The 21,393-nt window shown below is 41.4% G+C and overlaps 1 protein-coding gene across 3 annotated transcripts in view; it reads right to left on the reverse strand.

Moving 5' to 3' along the window:
• Positions 1-21,393, reverse strand: part of Wdr72 (WD repeat domain 72) — a 159,177-nt gene that overhangs the window by 120,825 nt on the left and 16,959 nt on the right. For 2 of the 3 annotated variants that reach the window (XM_052187808.1, XM_052187806.1), the window contains exons 9-12: positions 21,201-21,342; positions 19,737-19,985; positions 17,277-17,497; positions 14,969-15,164 (exon numbers count right to left, since the gene is read on the reverse strand). In XM_052187808.1, coding sequence (XP_052043768.1) covers positions 14,969-15,164; positions 17,277-17,497; positions 19,737-19,985; positions 21,201-21,342 — 808 coding nt within the window. The remainder of the gene's footprint in view (positions 1-14,968; positions 15,165-17,276; positions 17,498-19,736; positions 19,986-21,200; positions 21,343-21,393) is intronic. The other variant, XM_052187807.1, reaches the window with a different exon arrangement.

The following is a 21,393-nucleotide window of genomic DNA, read 5'->3' on the forward strand; positions in this document are numbered from 1 at the left end:
AGGGGAAACCAGGAAAGGGGATAACATTTGAGATGTAAATTGAAAAATATCTAATAAAAATTTTTCAAATAAAGAATAAAAAAAAAAGAAAAGAAATGTTGAGTCACAGGGTATTTATATGACCCTATGGCAGAGCTGACATGCCAAGCAAGCTAGAATATTTGGTGCTTAGTTTAAACTATGTGATGAATGGATGCAGATACAGAAAAGGGGGCTGACTAAAGACCTTGACTGGTGAGGTCATCAGTTGGCAAATCTGTCAATAGTTCACACAAAGGATGATTAAGACCCTAATCTATCTGGCCTTAAGTCATTTTGCTTTAAGCATTTTCATTATCTCTGACTTTATTTAATTCTATGTTTCACTGATAGTATACATTTTTTTCCCCAAATGATTCAACTTTGTTACCAAACGTTGCTGATAAAAATGGGGGAAAGAAGTGGTAAATGCTTCTGACCTATATAGCTCGCTGTATGACCAGGCAGCTCTGATGAGCTCTGAACTGGATAAAACCACTGACTTGGAGGCGGCTGCGGCGGCGGCGGCGGCGGCAGCAGCGGCAGCAGTGGCTGCTCCAGCGGAAGGGCCATCAGCAGTCGAACCAAGGCGTCACAGGGACCAGTTAGGCCCTGCGCCCACGACCACTGACCTTCGCTGACCAGCCGGACAGCAAGCAGCTGCAGTTGTGCGGCGCCTTTCCTGCACGGAGGCCACTTCAGAACTCAGCCTCCCACCAGTCAGGAGAGGAGCATCCATCTTGGTTCCGTACTCCAGGAATCGGACAGACTGAGACACAATCTGGGGCAAGGCCTCACGCAGAAGCCCTTAGCTCTACTCTCTCCGCTTCCGGATCCAGATCAGTCTGGGCGGCAGCATTACATCTCCAAGTCCTGCAAGTGGCTAGCTGGGCTTCCGGGCGGCCAGCTGGGAGAAGTCAGTGTGCTCCAGTGAATCCAGCGGGCCCCAGCGGGAGCCTTCCGGTGCCTGCTTTGGGATCTGAACAGCCTGGGCAGCAGCACACTGTCTACAAGCAGTGCAGGAGGTAAGCTGTGCACCAGAGGCCAACTGGGAAGGGGCAGCTTGCACTGGTGAGTCCAGCACTGACAAGATAAACTAACACCAGTGAGATCTAGATGGCAAAAGGCAAACGCAGGAACGTCACTAACAGAAATCAAGGCAATATGGCAACATCTGAACCCAATTCTCCTCTACCAACATGTCCTGGATACCCCATCACACCAGTAAAACAAGATTTGGATTTAAAATCACTGGTCATGATGCTGGTACAGGAACACATGAAGGTCATACATAAAGAAATTCAGGAGACAATGGATCAAAAGTTAGAAGCCCTTGCAAGGGAAACACAAAAATCATTGAAAGAAATCCAGGAGAATACAAAAGCCAACAAGGAGGAAATGCAAAAAACACTTAAAGAAATACAGGAGAACTTTGCTCAACAGGCTGAGGTCATGAAAGACGAAACACAAAAATCTCTTAAAGAAATACAGGAGAACTTTGGTCAACAGGCTGAGCTCATGAAAGAGAAAACACAAAAATCTCTTAAAGAATTACAGGAAAACACAAACATGCAAGTGAAGGAGCTAAGCAAAACCATCCAGGATCTAAAATCAGAAGTAGAAACAACTAAGAAAACTCAAAGGGAGACAACTTTGGAGATAGAAAGCCTTGGGAAGAAATCAGGGGACAGAGATACAAATATCAACAACAGAATACAAGAGATAGAAGAAAGAATCTCAGATGCTGAAGATTCCATAGAAACCATGGACTCAACAGTTAAAGAAAATGCAAAATGCAAAAAGCTTGTAACCCAAAATATCCAGGAAATCCAGGACACAATGAGAAGACCAAACCTAAGGATTATAGGCATAGAGGAGAGTGAAGATTTACAACTTAAAGGGCCAGCAAATATCTTCAATAAAATTATGGAAGAAAACTTCCCTAACCTAAAGAGAGAGATGCCCATGAATATACAAGAAGCCTACAGAACTCCAAACAGACTGGACCAGAACAGAAATACTTCCCGTCACATAATAATCAAAACACCAAATGTTCTAAACAAAGAAAGAATACTAAAGGCAGTAAGAGAAAAAGGCCAAGTAACATATAAAGGAAGACCTATCAGAATCACAGCAGACTTTTCACCTGAGACTATGAAGGCTAGAAGGTCCTGGGCAGATCTCATGCAGACTCTAAGAGAACACAAATGCCAACCAAAACTACTATATCCAGCAAAACTCTCAATCACCATAGATGGAGAAACTAAGATATTTCATGACAAAACCAAGTTTACCCAATATCTATCCACAAACCCGGCCCTAAAAAGGATAATAGGAGGACAACACCAATACAAGGAGGGAAACTTCACCCTGGAAAAAGCAAGATAGTAACCTTTCATCAAACCCAAAAGAAGTTAAGCATTCAAATTTAAAAAATAACGTCAAAAATGATAGGAAGTAACAATCACTATTCCTTAATATCTCTTAACATCAATGGACTTAATGCCCCAATAAAAAGACACAGACTAACTGAATGGATACGTAAACAGGACCCTACATTTTGCTGCTTACAGGAAATACACCTCAGGGTCAAAGACAAACACTACCTTAGAGTAAAAGGCTGGAAGACAATTTTACAAGCAAATGGTGCCAGGAAACAAGCTGGAGTAGCCATTTTAATATCAGATAAAATTGACTTTCAACCCAAAGTCATCAAAAGAGACCCTGAGGGACACTTCTTGCTGGTCAAAGGAAAAATACAAAAAGAAGAACTGTCAATCCTGAACATCTATGCCCCAAATGCAAGGGCACCCTCTTTTGTAAAAGAAACTTTATTAAAACTAAAAGCACACATTGCACCTAACACAATAATTGTGGGTGACTTCAACACTGCACTTTCCTCAATGGACCGATCAGGAAAACAGAAACTAAACAGGGACACAATGAAACTAATTGAAGCTTTGGACCAATTAGATTTAACAGATATATATAGAACATTCTATCCTAAAACAAAAGAATATACCTTTTTCTCAGCACCTCATGGTACCTTCTCCAAAATCGACCATATAATTGGTCACAAGACAGACCTCAACAAATATAAGAAGATCGAACTAATCCCATGCCTCCTATCTGATCACTATGGAGTAAAAGTGGTCTTCAATAGCAACAGAAACAACAGAAAGCCCACATACACGTGGAAACTGAACAATACTCTACTCAATGATACCTTGGTCAAGGAAGAAATAAAGAAAGAAATTAAAGACTTTTTAGAACACAATGAAAATGAAAACACAACATACCCAAATCTATGGGACACAATGAAAGCAGTGCTAAGAGGAAAACTCATAGCCCTGAGTGCCTCCAAAAAGAAAATGGAGAGAGCATACATTACCAGCTTAATGACACACCTGAAAGCCCTGGAACAAAAAGAAGCTATTTCGCCCAGGAGGAGTAGAAGGCAGGAAATCATCAAACTCAGGGCCGAAATCAATCAAGTAGAAACAAAGAGAACCATACAAAAAATCAACAATACGAGGAGCTGGTTCTTTGAGAAAATCAACAAGATAGATAAACCCTTAGCCAGAATGACCAAAGGGCACAGAGAAAGTATCCAAATTAACAAACTTAGAAATGAAAAGGGAGATATAACAACGGAAACTGAGGAAATCCAAAAAATCATCAGATCCTACTACAAGAGCCTATACTCAACACAACTGGAGAATCTGGAGGAAATGGACAATTTCCTTGACAGATACCAAATACCAAAATTAAATCAGGACCAACTAGACCATCTAAACAGTCCCATAATGCCTAAAGAAATAGAAGGAGTCATAGAAAGTCTTCCAACCAAAAAAAGCACAGGACCAGATGGCTTCAGTGCAGAATTCTACCAGACCTTCAAAGAAGAGTTAACACCAATACTCTTCAAACTATTCCACAAAATAGAAACAGAAGGAACACTACCCAATTCCTTCTACGAAGCCACAATTACGCTGATACCAAAGCCACACAAAGATCCAACAAAGAAAGAGAACTTCAGACCAATTTCCCTTATGAACATCGATGCAAAAATACTCAATAAAATTCTTGCCAACCGAATCCAAGAACACATCAAAACGATCATCCACCATGATCAAGTAGGCTTTATCCCGGGAATGCAGGGTTGGTTCAATATACGGAAATCCATCAATACAATCCACTACATAAACAAACTCAAAGAACAAAACCACATGGTCATTTCATTGGATGCTGAAAAAGCATTTGACAAAATTCAGCATCCCTTCATGCTTAAAGTCTTGGAGAGAACAGGAATTCAAGGCCCATACCTAAACATAGTAAAAGCAATATACAGCAAACCGGTAGCCAGCATCAAACTAAATGGAGAGAAACTTGAAGCAATCCCACTGAAATCAGGGACCAGACAAGGCTGCCCCCTTTCTCCTTATCTTTTCAATATTGTACTTGAGGTACTAGCGCGGGCAATTCGACAACATAAGGAGGTCAAAGGGATACAAATTGGAAAGGAAGAAGTCAAACTATCATTATTTGCAGATGACATGATCGTCTACCTAAGTGACCCAAAGAACTCCACTAGAGAGCTCCTACAGCTGATAAACAACTTCAGCAAAGTGGCAGGTTATAAAGTCAACTCAAGCAAATCAGTGGCCTTCCTATACTCAAAGGATAAGCAGGCTGAGAAAGAAATTAGGGAAATGACCCCCTTCACAATAGCCACAAACAGTATAAAGTATCTTGGGGTGACTCTTACCAAACATGTGAAAGATCTGTATGACAAGAACTTCAAGATTCTGAAGAAGGAAATGGAAGAAGACCTCAAAAAATGGGAAAACCTCCCATGCTCATGGATCGGCAGAATCAATATAGTTAAAATGGCCATTTTGCCTAAAGCACTATACAGATTCAATGCAATACCCATCAAAATCCCAACTCAATTCTTCACAGAGTTAGAAAGAGCAATTATCAAATTCATCTGGAACAACAAAAAACCCAGGATAGCTAAAACTATTCTCAGCAACAAAAGAAAATCTGGGGGAATCAGTATCCCTGACCTCAAGCAATACTACAGAGCAATAGTGTTAAAAACTGCATGGTATTGGTACAGTGACAGGCAGGAGGATCAATGGAACAGGATTGAAGATCCAGAAATGAACCCACACACCTATGGCCACTTGATCCTCGACAAAGAGGCTGAAAACATCCAATGGAAAAAAGATAGCCTTTTCAACAAATGGTGCTGGTTCAACTGGAGGTCAGCATGCAGAAGAATGCGAATTGATCCATCCCTGTCTCCTTGTACTAAGCTCAAATCCAAATGGATCAAGGACCTCCACATAAAGCCAGACACTCTGAAGCTAATAGAAAAAAAACTGGGGAAGACCATTGAGGACATCGGTACAGGGAGAAAGTTTCTGAACAGAACACCAATAGCGTATGCTCTAAGAGCAAGAATTGACAAATGGGACCTCATAAAATTACAAAGTTTCTGTAAGGCAAAGGACACCATCAAGAGGACAAATCGGCAACCAACAAATTGGGAAAAGATCTTCACCAATCCTACATCAGATAGAGGGCTAATATCCAATATATATAAAGAACTCAAGAAGTTAGACTCCAGAAAACCAAACAACCCTATTAAAAAATGGGGTACAGAGTTAAACAAAGAATTCTCACCTGAAGAACTTCGGATGGCGGAGAAGCATCTTAAAAAATGCTCAACTTCATTAGTCATTAGGGAAATGCAAATCAAAACAACCCTAAGATTTCATCTTACACCAGTCAGAATGGCTAAGATTAAAAATTCAGGAGACAGCAGGTGTTGGAGAGGGTGTGGAGAAAGAGGAACACTCCTCCACTGCTGGTGGGGTTGCAAATTGGTACAACCACTCTGGAAATCAGTCTGGCGGTTCCTCCGAAAACTGGGCACCTTACTTCCAGAAGATCCTGCTATACCACTCCTGGGCATATACCCAGAAGACTCCCCACCATGTAATAAGGATACATGTTCTACTATGTTCATAGCAGCCCTATTTGTAATTGCCAGATGCTGGAAAGAACCCAGGTATCCCTCAACAGAAGAGTGGATGCAAAAAATGTGGTATATCTACACAATGGAGTACTATTCAGCCATTAGAAACAATGAATTCATGAAATTCTTAGGCAAATGGATGGAGCTAGAGAATATCATACTAAGTGAGGTAACCCAGACTCAAAAGATAAATCATGGTATGCACTCACTAATAAGTGGATATTAACCTAGAAAACTGGAATACCCAAAACATAATCCACACATCAAATGAGGTACAAGAAGAAAGGAGGAGTGGCCCCTGGTTCTGGAAAGACTCAGTGAAACAGTATTCAGCAAAACCAGAACGGGGAAGTGGGAAGGGGTGGGTGGGAGGACAGGGGAAGAGAAGGGGGCTTGCGGGACTTTCGGGGAGTGGGGGGGGGCTAGAAAAGGGGAAATCATTTGAAATGTAAATAAATTATATCGAATTAAAAAAAAAAAAAACACTGACTTGTTTCTTGTTAGTTTGTTATTACAAACTGCTCATCCTACTGTACCAGGGTGCTATTAGCTGTCTAGAGGATCCCCAGTTCTTTCCATGGCACAGACAAATACCTGAACACTGGGGAAACAGAAGACCAAGTTACAAAGAAAAGGATAGAAAGCAACAGCTTTATCCCTCTGGAGGGGAGAAGCCCAAGGCCGGAAGTCCTTGCATGGAATCTGGCTTGGGTATTTTATACAGTCACTGGACTCTCCCCGTCCCTCTACAGGTCCTGTTTATATAACCATCCCGCAGTGCCTTCCTGCCAATTCTCCCATTGTCTTCTTATTCTCCTTGGGAACAGGAAGCTGACATTTCAGGAACTCACTTGTCTACTAACTTCCTTTGATTTCCATCACCTGGATTTCTGCAGTTATAACCTCTGCTCTTGAACTCAGTTTGTCACATTTGCCCAGCAAGTACCTCACACGCCATCATCCCACCCTCGATGGATGTCAGTATCTTACATCTGTTAGAGCTCCTGGAACTTCATACTGTCAGTCGCTGAAGCAGGTCTAAAGTCTCCTAAGCATGGATGGACATATCGGAATTGGGTCTGCACAAAGGATGGGGAAAAGAATTGGACCAATCTATACCCAGATCTTACCAACAAGGCAGAGCTTAATAACCAATATTATTTTCGACATGGAATGTCAAACCCAGCCAACAACCCCTCAGTCCAATCTTCTGCTCACCAAGGCAAGGACTTGACCCCTGAACTAATTTTTACTTGGTTCATTCCAGAGACATGAAAGACCTTCCCCATCTAATCTTAGGCCAGGCGAATGGTGGGTGTTGGATATTATTGACTCGCTCAGACCAATGAAGTTAAGTCCAGTGTCTTTTATCTTGTGGCTGAATCAGAGAAGCTGCTTTCTCCCCACAAGCACCAGTCATTACAGTCCACTGAGTCCTGCTTTCGAAATCATTTCTGTGGCAGCTGGCTGCTGGGAAGAGGTAGGCAACTGAAAGGAGGAAACCTGGGGAGGGCAGATGGTTCCTCTGAGTTGCTTTCCACTCCACACTGCAGCTGAGAGTGTTCTGAGCATCAGTGTAACACATTTGCAGAAGATGCCTCACTGAGAGCATCCACCTGAGTTCTGCAGTGTGAGCCCCCCCTACCCCTGTGCATTAGATGTGGATCTGTGACAACACACCCGCCAGCACTCTATCCCCAAGTGCAGCAGGACCACAGGAACTGCTGAGAGTGATTACAGCGTGAACTTTCTTTACAAAGCAAAATCCAGGAAGGTAGTAACTGCCAAGCGGATGCAATAAGGGCAGGAGGGGCAAGGAAGACTTAACTGATGAAAGTAATTTTATAAGTAGGCAGCATTTGTTTTTATAATTAGAATGGCATCGTATTGATTTTCACGTTTGTTTCTGAGCACACAAAATGTTCTAAAGATGTCTTGCAAACACCACAGTAATGTGCCCAATGTATTAAGATGCCAGGAGAGCTAGAAGAGTTAAGTAATCGCTCAATTCAAATGTGTATGTGTAAATACACACACACACACACACACACACACACACACAGGAAGTAGTAGAACAAAATTTAAACTTGGGTAATTTGATTCTCCATACTAATATTCTTAATGCCTTTAGTTACCGCCTCCTCCTTAAAAGATTAAACTTAGTTGGAAAAACAATCAGTTGCTCTATCTCGAAGCTCATGTTCACAGCTGCATTCCTACCCAAGCATACATGATCACACACACAACTCCAAATTGCAGTGTTGTTGGGAATCACTAGGATGAAGGAGATTTAAGTGAAGATTCAAAACCAACCAGGCTGCACAGGAAAAACAGACATTGGATAATAACACCAGTAATTATTATGATGAAGGAAAACAGCCGCGGACAAGGTGACACAGGAGAACCTTGCCCTCCACTTAAAGGCATCCTATTTTCCTTTTCTAAAAGCAATCATCTCAAGGGGGTTCCATCTGCAATCTGCCACAACAGAGTCAAGCAGCTCTGGGAAAATGACACATCGGAGCCACTGTCACTGGCAGGATGCTGCACACCCGGAGTCCACCTCTACCACGTGTGCGGTGACCGTGAAACAATAGCTCTCCTGACAAGGCGTTCCGCAAGCTGTGACTTTACCGCTCTAGCTAGACAATAGTGACCTCAGCAAGAAACCAAGCAAATTATCCTCAGAGTGGTACACTTGGTCATGGGGGCCATCTCTACACTTTTATTTCATGTGTATACCAATATCAGTCATTGTGTACCACGAGGGACTAAAATTCATACATGGGAAGCTCATATGCTCGGCTTTAGCCACAGATCCTATACTACTGGGGTAATACGACCATGTACCTGGGAAGCTGTGAGCCCTGTGCATTCCTCAGATCTTTCCCTCTACATAGCTACAAAACAAAATATTGGATATATTTGGAAAATATGGCTTATTAGCTTTTAGTTGGTACAACTCATCTCTCATATATTTTTTTCTTTTTCTTCTTCTCATATATTTGAGTGTGGTGGGTGCTTCCCTATGCACGTCTGTGTGTGCAGCTAAGATTGATGTCCAGAACATTCCTCTCTCATTCTTCCACTTTATTCTTTGAGACAGAGTCTGTCAATCAACTCCAGAATTTACCAATAAGGAGAGATCTTGCTGGCGGTAGGGGTTGGGGGGAGTTTACAGGGTGAGATCCCCTGTCTCTGGCTCAAATAACAGGACAGCTGACATGCTCACTGAATAGCTACCTGGTGTCTGGGGATCCAAAGTCTTGCTCGTGGGACTTCAACCTCTGTTAAGTGCTTTAACCACTGAGCGATCTTCCAGCCCCAAATCTTTCTTAGTTTTCTACTGCTAATAATAATAATAATTAATAATAATAATAACAATAATTCTTGCTATTTTCATTGAAACCATGAAAATAAATCCCCTAATTAGAAAACAGCATTGACCATCAAAAGAGGTTTCCAGATAGTTCCAATAAGTCCATTATGGAAAAAAAAATTATGTGATGGTTTAGTTTAATATTCGTAGCAGTAAAGATTTCAGTACTGTTTTTCCCAGCTACCTACTTGAGCCTTGAAACACATTGGTCTCCTGTCAGCTGTGCCTTCTGCTGCCAGGCGTGCCTGTCACCAGCCACCTCCTGCTTCTGTTTTGCTGTTTCTAATGTGTCATGTGACGAATCAGATGGCCAGCACTGTTAGGACTACTTGTAAATTAAAAGCCATGTTCTGAGAGACAGCCAGAGACCTTCCTTCCAAAGAGCACTGAGCAGTCTTTGGCAGCTGCCCCCTCTTCTCCAGGCTTTTCTTATCTAGCCTCTACTTGATGGTTGCAGGACACTGGCTTCCATCTGCAGGAACTGTACCTTGGGATATACAGTGAGGACACACCAGAGTTCAGGACGAGACAGGTGTCCCCATGCAGGGGTGACACCCTGGAAGCTGCCTTAGCCACAGAGGCTGTCTCAACTCCATGTCTTTACTAGGGAAATGAGTACACTACTCCCAAGCCACCACCATCAGCAAGGTTGATTGAACTAAGAATAAGTTGCTATGAACACAATATTTTTTATGTGCATGAGTGATATATTTGTTCACGCATATGTAGACATATGTGCATGTATTGATGAGTGTGCCATGGCTATCTGGAGTTGATTTGGGGCGTCTTCTACAATTTTTATCCACAGTTTTGGGAGGCATATACCTGGAATTCTTTCTTCTACCATATGGATCATACAGTTTAAATCAAAGCACTGGTTTGACTGCTAGCTTGTCTGTCCGTCTGTCTGTTTTCCACTGAGCCATCTTAATGTCTATTCATCTTATTATTGAGACAGAGTGTCACTGAACTTGGAATGCACTCATCTGACTTGGCTGACAGGCCAACAAGCTCCTGGGATCCTCCTGTCTCTACCTCTCCAGACACATGCTGCCCCCTGATATTTCTTACATGCGCTTGGGAAACAGAACTCAGGCCCCTGTGCTTAGGAAGCAGGCACTAACATTCTCTATTAAGAACAATCATTTTGATCACAGGTATACTACCCACATATCTAGTTGCCTGTTTCTGTGAATAAAGTTTTATTAAAATAGAACCTTGTCTGTGCTTAAAATCTTCTGTACAGCTTCTCTGGAGCTATAAGGGCAGGTTCAGAAGTCTCAGGAGAAATCATTAGACCCCAAAGCTAAATATTTACAATTCAGCCCTGTGCTAAGTACTACTGAACCATCCCATTAAGAAATATTTTATCTTTCAGCAAATGAGATTTCATTTTACACACACACACACACACACACTAACAATTAAGTGACCCAATATGGACCATGTTCTAACAGCACCACAAGCTGAGCAGAAAACATTGAGGAATAAAAATAACCCTGACATTAACAGCACATAAGAAATTCAATGTATAGGTTTTTGCCCTGCAAATCTGTTACTGTAAACACGAAAGCCTTCAGAAACACACCAAACTTAATGTCTAAAAGGAATAATTAGCTCAGAGCAGAAAATTATTTCTGGTGTGCATGCAGGGGAAGAATCAGGAATGCATTACTCCTATTGTGTTAGCCATGCGGCCGTGAGGCCCAGAGTCCTCAGTGCCAAACACGCCGTGGGAGCACAAATATTAATCAAAATGACATCTCCAATTTTTCCCCTTCCTAATCAGGCCTAAACATCACGGGACGTCCAGTAGATCAATAAGTAAAACTGGAAGCTCTCAGCACTCGATGCTTTAGCTCTGCCCTCAGCCAGGACGAGCGCCTTCAGTGCTATCCAACAATCCCTTATGCTGGCCATCCATGAGGTGAGCATGCCCACCTTTAACCCAGAGCATCACCCAGACATGCATCCAACCATGCCACCTGTCACAGAATGAAAGACCGCATACAGTTTCAGCATGAAAGCCACATGGGGGTGGGGCTCTAGAACATGCCTTTTCTTTCCAGGCCCTTTCCTTGATTTCCTGTCCCACTGATACTTGCTATTTCCCCATCCTCTGGGCTCTGGAGGTGTGCGGGTGATGGGAAATGTCTGTCGATTGATTCCTTCTTTGTGTTTAGAGGAGGCTGACTACTGGAACAAAGCACACATCCAGTCATGTGTTTCAAACCCTGTTGAGTGAATTGCACAGCCACAAGCAAGGGGACAAAGGCCCAGAAAAACTCGGAGAGTAGAAAAGGCATTGTCCTTCCTCTGAGGAGGCACCGCCTTCTTCAGGACCCGGTGGGATATGTGGAGCACTGCTTACAGCCAGGCAGCAGTGAGGTGAGGATGACTGAAGCTGAGAACGAACTCAGGGCCGCAGCCACTGAGGCCCAGAGCGTTACTTACTACTCATCCACCCATTCACCGGTTCATTTAGCTATGTGCCAGGCACGTGGGTGGGTAGGATTCTTCTCTTTCTTATGCTCCTCTTAAATGGTTTTGGTCTTAGCCAGGATTTTCTGCTTCCTAACATTCTGAAAAAACATGTGAAAAAAAATACAACCCTCAAGCCATTATAAAACTAGTATACTATGCTTTTAGTTTGTGAGAAGCATTCCTGCTATTGTAGAACTAGAGCTATTTCTCAATGTAAAGAGGGTGCTGGTATTAAAGAAGATGCTGGAATTTTCTGGCTCCAGATTTTTTTCATTTTAATATAGGAAGAATAAAATTTAAAGATAAAGAATGATAAAGAAGGTGGTACCGCCTTAGCCCAGTCTGATTGCCAGTTTGGGAAGGAAAAGATAGTCCTTTAAATGTTAAGCAAATGGGGCTAAAGCTCAGATGTTAGGAGCACTGTCTGCTCTTCCAGAGGACCTGGGTTTGATTCTTAGCACTTCATGGCAATTCAAAACCATGTATAACACTAGTTCCAGAGGACCTGACATCCACAGACATGTGGTACACTGATATATTTGAAGGCAAAATACCCATGGTCATAAAAATAAGTATACATAGGCCTGAGAAAACAAAGGAAACCCTTAAGCCAAGAAAAAAATAAAGGAATAAGGAATTAAAGGCAACCCTCGAGAAAACTGATACCAGACATAAGGCTAAAAAGAAATGAGGTAAACTTAGTTTAAAGGAAGTCAGAGGTCTGATAGCCATTAGGATGAAATCTGGAAAAAGTGAGGGACATACCACCCATAAGGAAACTCAGATAAATATATGAGTAATACTACTTAGATTGAGTTGATTTTTTTTTAAGATACCAACATAGTTACATGTAAATAACCTCATTCAGAACAAACACTCCATAGGTTCATTTGGCAGGAAATTATTCGATACATTTGATACTGATTATATGCACTTATTTGACACAATACTTCTATAGAAACGGTGTTCATAGTCAATTCTAGGAGACTCATGAGTTCTAATATATTCCATTAGTGACAGCCACTACACTGATGATTGTCCATCGGACAGCCCAGAACATCCGTTCCTATCTCCTGTATCCTGTTCCATGCTCACTGAGACTGATGCTGAGAACCAGCCCTTACACCTCTGCCGTCTAGTGGGATTAAATAGTGAAGGCAATTGTAAGAGCATGAGAATGAGAACGGCTTCCTCTTTCTCCTTCCACGCTGCATGTCCGGCTAGTGCATCCTCTGGACATCCTGGTATCCTGGTTTTCAGTTAAGTCCTGGTCTTATTATCAGGGCAGGAAGAAGGAGAGAGAGAGAGAGAGAGAGAGAGAGAGAGAGAGAGAGAGAGAGAGAGAGAGAGAGAGAGAGAGAGAGATCCCTGATAGTGCCCACGCCCACGTGCTAGGGAACTCATCACTTACACCCTCATTCCCAGGCTGCTCCCTCACCCATACTTAGAAATATTCCATTTGTAAATTTCTCATCATTTAATGAATATGAGTTGAAGTCATCGTCCTGCGAGAACTATGATTGGGATATAATCTGTTTATTGACGTGGAACCATGTATAGCAGTAAGGAGCTAGGTAGGATTTATATCATGTGTGTTCTGATAGTCAGGTGCCATTGTTCGCTTCAGCTTATGCTACAGAGTCATGAACCTTTGTGAGTGACAACATGGTGCTTTATTTGTTCTTAAGTCTATTATCTATGAAAATTCGATTTGGTTACCAAGTATCCACACTTAAATGTAAAAACTACATATATGTGTAAACACTTGTATTTTCCCTCTGCCTTACAGAGGGAGTTTAAAAGTGCTATAGTCTGTGGTGGTGATGATGACGGCTTAGTTAATATTACTAATGACTTACTGCTGCTTTCTAATATGAGAGATATTATCTGATCTAATCCCGTATGGTTATATCTACTCCACAGACAAGGGAGTAGCTAATGAAGACAAGCCATGTGATTTTCCCATGGTTAGAATGTTCTTCCCTAACATGTCCTGAAGCAGTAAGTGCCTCAGAGTCTCTTCTACCCACCATATTTAACTATCTCTCAGATCCATAGATTAGACACAGATTTTTAAAATTTTCCAAATTTAAGCTGAAAAGACGGCTCAGTAGTTAAGAGAATTGGCTGCTCTTGCAGAGGACCTGATTTCAATTTCCAGCACCAATGTGGTAGCTTACAACTATAACTCCAATCCCTGGGAATACAATGCCCTCCTCTGTCCTCCTCCAGTACTAAACACACATAATGCACACGCATATACAAGGAGAGAAAACTGCAATTGCTTTGGCAAAGTATAAGTCCAAACTATATTAGGAACTACCCAGTCTGCAAACAACACCCAACACAAACCACCACTGTTTGATCAATAAAAGCTGTGCAGTAGATTCTGTGAAACACACTCCCGAGAGACCCCCCCTCTAACACACAGTCGGTAATTACACCTCCCTTATTTGGTATGCTCCCAGCCCTTTTCTGAAATGTATTATTCTGTCTTCAGACCTCTAATCAAATTTGAAAGGAAAAAGAAACCCCCTCAGTGTTCCAAACCACAAGCTCAATGGTATGGAATCAAAAAGTTCAGTTGAACTGCTTAGTCTTCAGTTTCCCTGACTCAAGTTTTGTTGGAGTTTTTATAATTAATTATATTCCATTATTACTGATCATCAATTAGCTCAAAATGTTGCTGAGTTGGTGACTATGCTGAAGAAGGCAGAATTTAATGATAATTTGAGACCAGTAGGACACTAAATTTCTCTCTTGTTAATAATTAAAGTAGATAACTTATGTTTTTATTTATAGCTTCCAGAAATATCCGGCTCATTCCTGAGCGCTGCCCTGTCAGCTAATCATCAGCTGGCCAGGATCTGACTTAGGCCACTGTGTTTTATTTCCTACACTTCCACTGAAGCTATAAATGTAGTGAAAACCAAACGGTAAAACAACTGAGGTCACTGCGGATTGAGTTGTGAAACTTTCTTTCTGGACAAATGCTTGCATGCCACAGACAAAGGAAAAACAAAGCTAACTTTTCTGCTTACCTGTTTCAATTTCCCAGATGTAGACAGAGTCATCTGTACAACCAACAATGAGAAAGTTCTCGATTGGGTGCCATCTAATCGTCCTCACAGGGAAAAGGTGCTTCCGGGCACGCAGGAGGCATCGTCTCCCTTCCAAGTGAAGGAGAGCCACGGAGTGGTCACCACACACACAGCAGAGGATCTGACCATCACTTCGCTGTAGAAACACAACAGGCTTGTTTAAGTCACACGCTACCTTGATGAGGGAGTTAACTCTCCCTGCACTGTTCTGCCCAGGCTATTTACAAGAGGGCATTTCTGCATTGCACAGAACTTCTTCAGGGGTTACTCATGGATCAGCTGTAGATACAGAGTTTAAACTCATCAACCTACCAGGAAGGTCAGGAGGCAGAAGTGAAGGGGAAAGGGAACAGCCAGATCCTCTTGTAAGATAGAGAAGGGTTCCATTACTCAGCAAATTCAGCAGGCAGTGCTGATGTCGGAAATGGCACAGAACACAATAAACCCCAGAACTCATTTGTCACCACAAAAAGAAGCTATTTGTGGACACAAACTTAGGCTCAAGGGTATTGAGAGCTGAGATTTTCCACTTAAAGCCTCAAAATGTGATTTGGTGCAGTTCCCAGAACTCCAGATTCTAATCCAAACAGGAAACTTAGTGTAGACATAATCTAAAACAGGGCAGCATTAGCTGGCCCCTGCTGAAGGTGCTCCCTCAAATACAAGGACATAAGGAGGTTCACAGGACAGTACTCCTAAAGACAGTTGCCAAAGTCATCAGAGGTCAGCTGCACCACCCATCCTGGGCAACTAATAGATAAAATGAAAAAAAAAAAAACCCAAACAAGTTTAATAAGTGACTTGGGGGTGTGGTAATAAGGGACACTTTTCCAGCATGCACATAGGCCCAAACTTGATCTTTAATACCACACTGGGGGCTGCTGAGCCATCCAGAATGTCAACTCAAGGGTAACTGATGGCTGATCACTCTGTGAGGTGTCGGACAGCAGGTTTTCTTTCTCAATTCTAAGGAGACAAAAGAAATCCCAAGGAGGAAAAACTATCACAGAATGGCAGATGCAATATAGATGGAGCCTAGACATCAGAATGGGTCAGGTGTCACAGCTCTCCAGACATCCTGTCCTCCACAGCTTCTAGAATATGCAGTTTCAGGTGATGGAGAAAAACAAACACATGTACAAACACACATACCCAGACGTGCAAACAGATGCACACACAGGCACACACATGTGTACACATATACAACACACATACATACCACATACACACAAACATACCCATACACACCACACTATATATACAAACCCAACACACACACACACACTACATACACATTCACAAAAAAACAAATCAAATGGCCATGAATGCGCATATATTATATGACCCACACCAGGACAATCCAACACTGCATCCTAAATGCCTGAAGATGAAATAGGAAGAGATGGAGTGTGTGTGTGTGTGTGTGTGTGTGTGTGCGCGCGCGCGCGTGCGTGTGTGCCGAAGAACCCATAGGAGTAGGAGAGAGCCTCGGAATAAAGTATATTCCACAGTATTCCAACTGTCCACATGGAAGCTTCTAGAGCAGCATTACACTGTTTAATTTCACCTTTTGTGACCAAGAAACATGTTTCATGCCTTATCACCCAAATACAGCATCAATTTCTCCAAGTTTATTTATATGGACATAATTTTATAAGCCAATCTAACTTAACAAACACCTTGACACATACCTTCCCCCCTAAAATCTAGCTCACAATTTAACATCTAACTCTTTGTGAATTGAATTTAAGTTGAAATCTCAGGAGAAGTTAGAAACTATCACATCATTTCCTCTAACAGGTTGATGGTATTCATAAATTCAACATTTATAGAATGCTCACTCAATATTTACTAAGGGAATAAAAGCTAAATTCGTATTTTTTAGTCCTACATTCTTTGACTTATTTTTTGCATAATCTTTGATTTTGCTTTAAAATCTCATACTAATGATTAAGACAGGATCAGGGAGGAAAAAGTGATCACTCACTGGGTAACTAAGCGGATTTTATAAAGCTATAAGTGACCCAATGTTTACTTCAAAAACATGGTTTGTGTGACACATTATAGCAAAATTAAAATTCATATGGAAAAGTTAGGGGCAAACTTGGCAGAAGCATCTGGCTAACTGTGGGCCGGCTGACAGTGAGTATACACTCTTTGATTTTTGTTTGGTTACTTCTGGGAATGCAGTTGGTGCCAGTGGCTTTTTTACATCACTTACTCTTCTTTCCTCTTCACATTCACTTACTTTCAAGCTCTCTGGTGACATCAATAGTCTTGTTACTGGACCAGCTTCCAAAAAGAATTTGTGCAGAATTTCCTCAGTAAAAATATCCCACAGGATCACATAGGAGCCTCGATCCCCAGACACCATCCAACTTTGATCTAATTTTGAAGCAAGACTGTGAGGGTAAAGTAACGAAGTCACACTCTGGTGGTGCCCTCTGAGAAGGGTGTGGCACGGGGAATCTGGAAGGTGGTCAGACACCAAAGAGCACAAAATTATTTTTTCAGGTCATGCATTTTTAACACACGGACACAGCTGCCTGAGAAGATTATTGAGCAACCTTAGTAGACCATCTCAGAAAAGCAAAATTCCCCATCAGGAGCTAGACCAAGTTCTGAGTGAGGCAGAAAGCTCGGTTGTTCAAGCCTCCTGTTTGCTGATAGCTGTTGACATTCTCTAACATTGAGGGGACTAGCCACACATTCTGTCTTCACAAGAACAGCCAAGTTAAATTTAACAGAAAAGCAAAGCAAATGTCACAGGACGCTTTGCTATGAAAGATGTTTGAAATTATCAAGTTCTATCTCTTTTTCATTGTTTACAGGTAAAGTATCTCAGACTCGAATAGGTCATTCAACTCCTAGGGTCAAATGCTGGTGTTTAATCTTAGCTGCTCAAGGAATCTTCCCTTTTCCTGTAAATCAATCACTGTCTACGTGTGCTGCCAGAACATGGACATGCTGGTCCTTTTGCTCCTTTCTTCTGACTCACATTCTACCCACCTCTGTAAGATACAGGTAATAATAACCGCCACTCTTGCTTGGGACGGACTGTTGAGTAAAATGAATATATTCTAGGCATATGCTGGGTGCCTGGAATACATGTTCACACTCGGGCATGTGGGTATCTGGGTACATGGCCTTTCAAACACTATCTGAATAGAACTGAGTGCACTGGTAACCTGCTTCTCCTGCCTCTGGCCCCTGCTGCTCTCTCCATTGGAATCTACATTCTCCCAATTAGAGAAGACCATTTGCCAGTCTTATTTATGCAAACTGAAAAGGAATCTCAAAGTTCTTTTCTTTTGCTTTGTTTCCTATGCTGGCCTCAGCAAGCAGTAATGAATGTCAGTTTTAGAAGCTGTCTGTCAAGTGTAAATTTCTGTTTATTTTCTTGATATTAGGATAAGTCGGTCCAAATTAAAATGTCTACAGTCACCATTTCCTCTGACTTTTAGTGGCAGCTGTTTACCTACTTATTATCTCCTCCAGCATCCTTGCTGGTTACTGCTCAGCTGTCAATCACAGAATCTAGTGTGCTGAAAATCAGAATGGGGACCGGAAGAGGATGTTCTAATTGAGAAAAAAAGTCTATAAAAAGGGAAAACAAAACAAAACATCGAAAGTTAGGATGTGTAAAGCCCTAGGTTTGATCCCCAGCACTGCAGGAAAAGAAAATAGAAGCTTATTTGTGATATTTCATAGTAAAATGCTTATTTAGCATGTATGATGCCCTAAGTAGATACCCCCCAAAAAGGAAAAAGAAAAAACAAACAAAACCCCAAAGCATACAATTTTTTACTATATATTCTAAAATCTCCAGACCCTCCTATCTTCCCTCCCCTTATAAGATGATTCATTGTATAATGACCCTTATTTAAATAAGTATTAATTTTCACAATACAGAGATGAATAAGAATACAGACTTCATTAACAAGGAAATACAAATAAATACAGGAAGATGCCATTTTATTCCTCATTAGCAAAGATTTAAATGTTTAAAAATATAAAAATGATCAATATTTAGGAAAACGCTTGTGATTTCACAGGTTATTATTGGGATGTCCATGTACATACTGAGATAACTCCTTTATAAAAGCATTTAGATAACTTAATTTCCAAAATCAAAATCACAAACTAATATTGATGTAGTCATTCAAGGATAATCAATCCCAAATCTTCCATAGTAGTTTAAGGCTGGAAAACCTAAGCAATGATTAACAGAAAGGTTTTCAACTTAAATTTTGATTATTGTTTGTCATTTAAAATGAGCGCATGAACAATGAGCACCAAAACTATTTTATTAGTATTTATTTAATAATAATTCAGCATGGCATTGATTTTACTAATGTAATTAAAGCATTGCATACAGTGTGCTGGTATGTTTATGTGCTCGCACATTCATATATAAACATACATAGAAACACACACAGTTTCAAGAAATACAATGGAACTATTATGTACAATGCGTTTAGTAAAAGCCAAAGTTGAAATTAAAGTGGGGAGTGAAATTTCTGGTGGAATAGTATAACTCTCTGCTTGAATCTTCACAAATCCCATGCACATACTTAATTTGTTATTAAATTATGCACAAATTTATCTGCAAATGCCAGCAAAGGTCTGAGGCCCCTGAAACATGTTTGTGTAGCTTGTGGAAGATCAGATAAACTAGGTGAATAGGGGAGAAGAAAAATTCAGTCACCTTTCAATAAAGAGGCCCCTTCTAGAAGTCCAGCTTTGGCAGCATTCAAAGCCTTAGTGATGAAAATGGTCCCATCCTCACAGCCACAGATGAGTTTATCAAGATTTGGAATGTACTCTGATGAGGTGATGGTGGCTGTCATTCCTTCTTCAACTGTGGACCCTGAGAAATGGTCTGCGATGCTCTGGGACACCGTCTGATGCTTATCAAAGTTATCCTGAAGAGTCCAGGTGGTAGTTATTGGTATTTCTGAAAGGAACACATGTACAGGGAAAAGTTGGTTTATTTATTCACATTAGATCTGAAAAATAAGTAAATATGTTATTTCTTTACAAGTATGAACCCAGTGGAAAAGTTTAGTCACATTCAGAACATACATAGATAGATAGATAGATAGATAGATAGATAGATAGATAGATAGATGGATGGATGGATGGATGGATGGATGGATGGATGGGTGGGTGGGTGGGTGGGTGGGTGGATGGATGGACGGACGGACGGATGGACGGACGGACAGACAGACAGACAGACAGACAGATAGATAGATAGATAGATAGATAGACAGACCGAAATAGAGATATTGAGATATAGAGATATAGAGATATCTCAGGAAATTCTACTCAAGTTCATTTGAATTATGTTGGTTGTATTTGTGCATTAGATTCACAAACTTGAATTATTAAATGTTTCAATACCGGTGTCTGTATTATACCACCGTTGTTTGACAGAATGTCTGACAAAAGAACCTTAAAGAAGGATGGGTTTGTTTTGACTCCTAGTTCAAGAGATGCTCTCTCCTTTCAGCTCAGTCCAGGGCTCCAGCTGGCTGAATCATGCTGCCCACATCTAAGGTCCTTCCTCCCACCTTAGTTAACCTGGTCTAAAACTCTTCATAGATACACCCAGAGGCTTGTCTCCCAAGTTATTCTCAGCCCTGTCAGATTAGCAGTCCTCAGCCATCCCGGTATCAAAGACATGATGGTCTGTGAAGACTTTCCATTGCTCTTGTTTGTAGTTCCTTAAGGCTCAGTGTAAAAGTCTCCGAATTAATCACAAGTTACTTTTCAGACAATAAGATCAGAAACCCAAACTGTTGGGGCTAGACCGATGGCTCAGCAACTAAGAGCATGAATTGCTCTTTCAGAGGATCCAAGTTCAGTCCTTAGGGCCCACATTAAGTAGCTCACAACTTCCTGTAACCCAAAGAGCCTCCAAAGAATCTCAGACACCAATGGCTTCGGTGGGGACCTGCACTAATGTGCACACGTTCACAACAAACATATACACATAATTCAAAAGAAATTAAAAGAAATGAAAAGTGACAAGGTGGGCATAGGGGGCCACATCTCTAATCTCAGTGCTTGGGAGGCAGAAGCAGGCAGATCTCTATGAGTTCAAAGCCAGCTTGTCTACCTGAGACACTGTATTAAAAAGAGATGGTGGAGGGAGACAAAAATGTCTTACCTCTAGGGGAGCCATCAAATTTAGATATGGGGACATCTGGGATGTGCCACAATGTAATTCTTCCTGAGACTTCTCCAGAAAAAAGTACCTTGTAAAAAGGTTCTTTCCGTTCATTCATATAGCCCATGACAAAATGCAGACTCTGAAAAACAAACCATGAGCCAGGCACAGGCAATAATTAATGTCCTGACCA

The sequence above is a fragment of the Apodemus sylvaticus genome, chromosome 7, assembly GCF_947179515.1.
Source record: "Apodemus sylvaticus chromosome 7, mApoSyl1.1, whole genome shotgun sequence".
NCBI lineage: Eukaryota > Metazoa > Chordata > Mammalia > Rodentia > Muridae > Apodemus > Apodemus sylvaticus.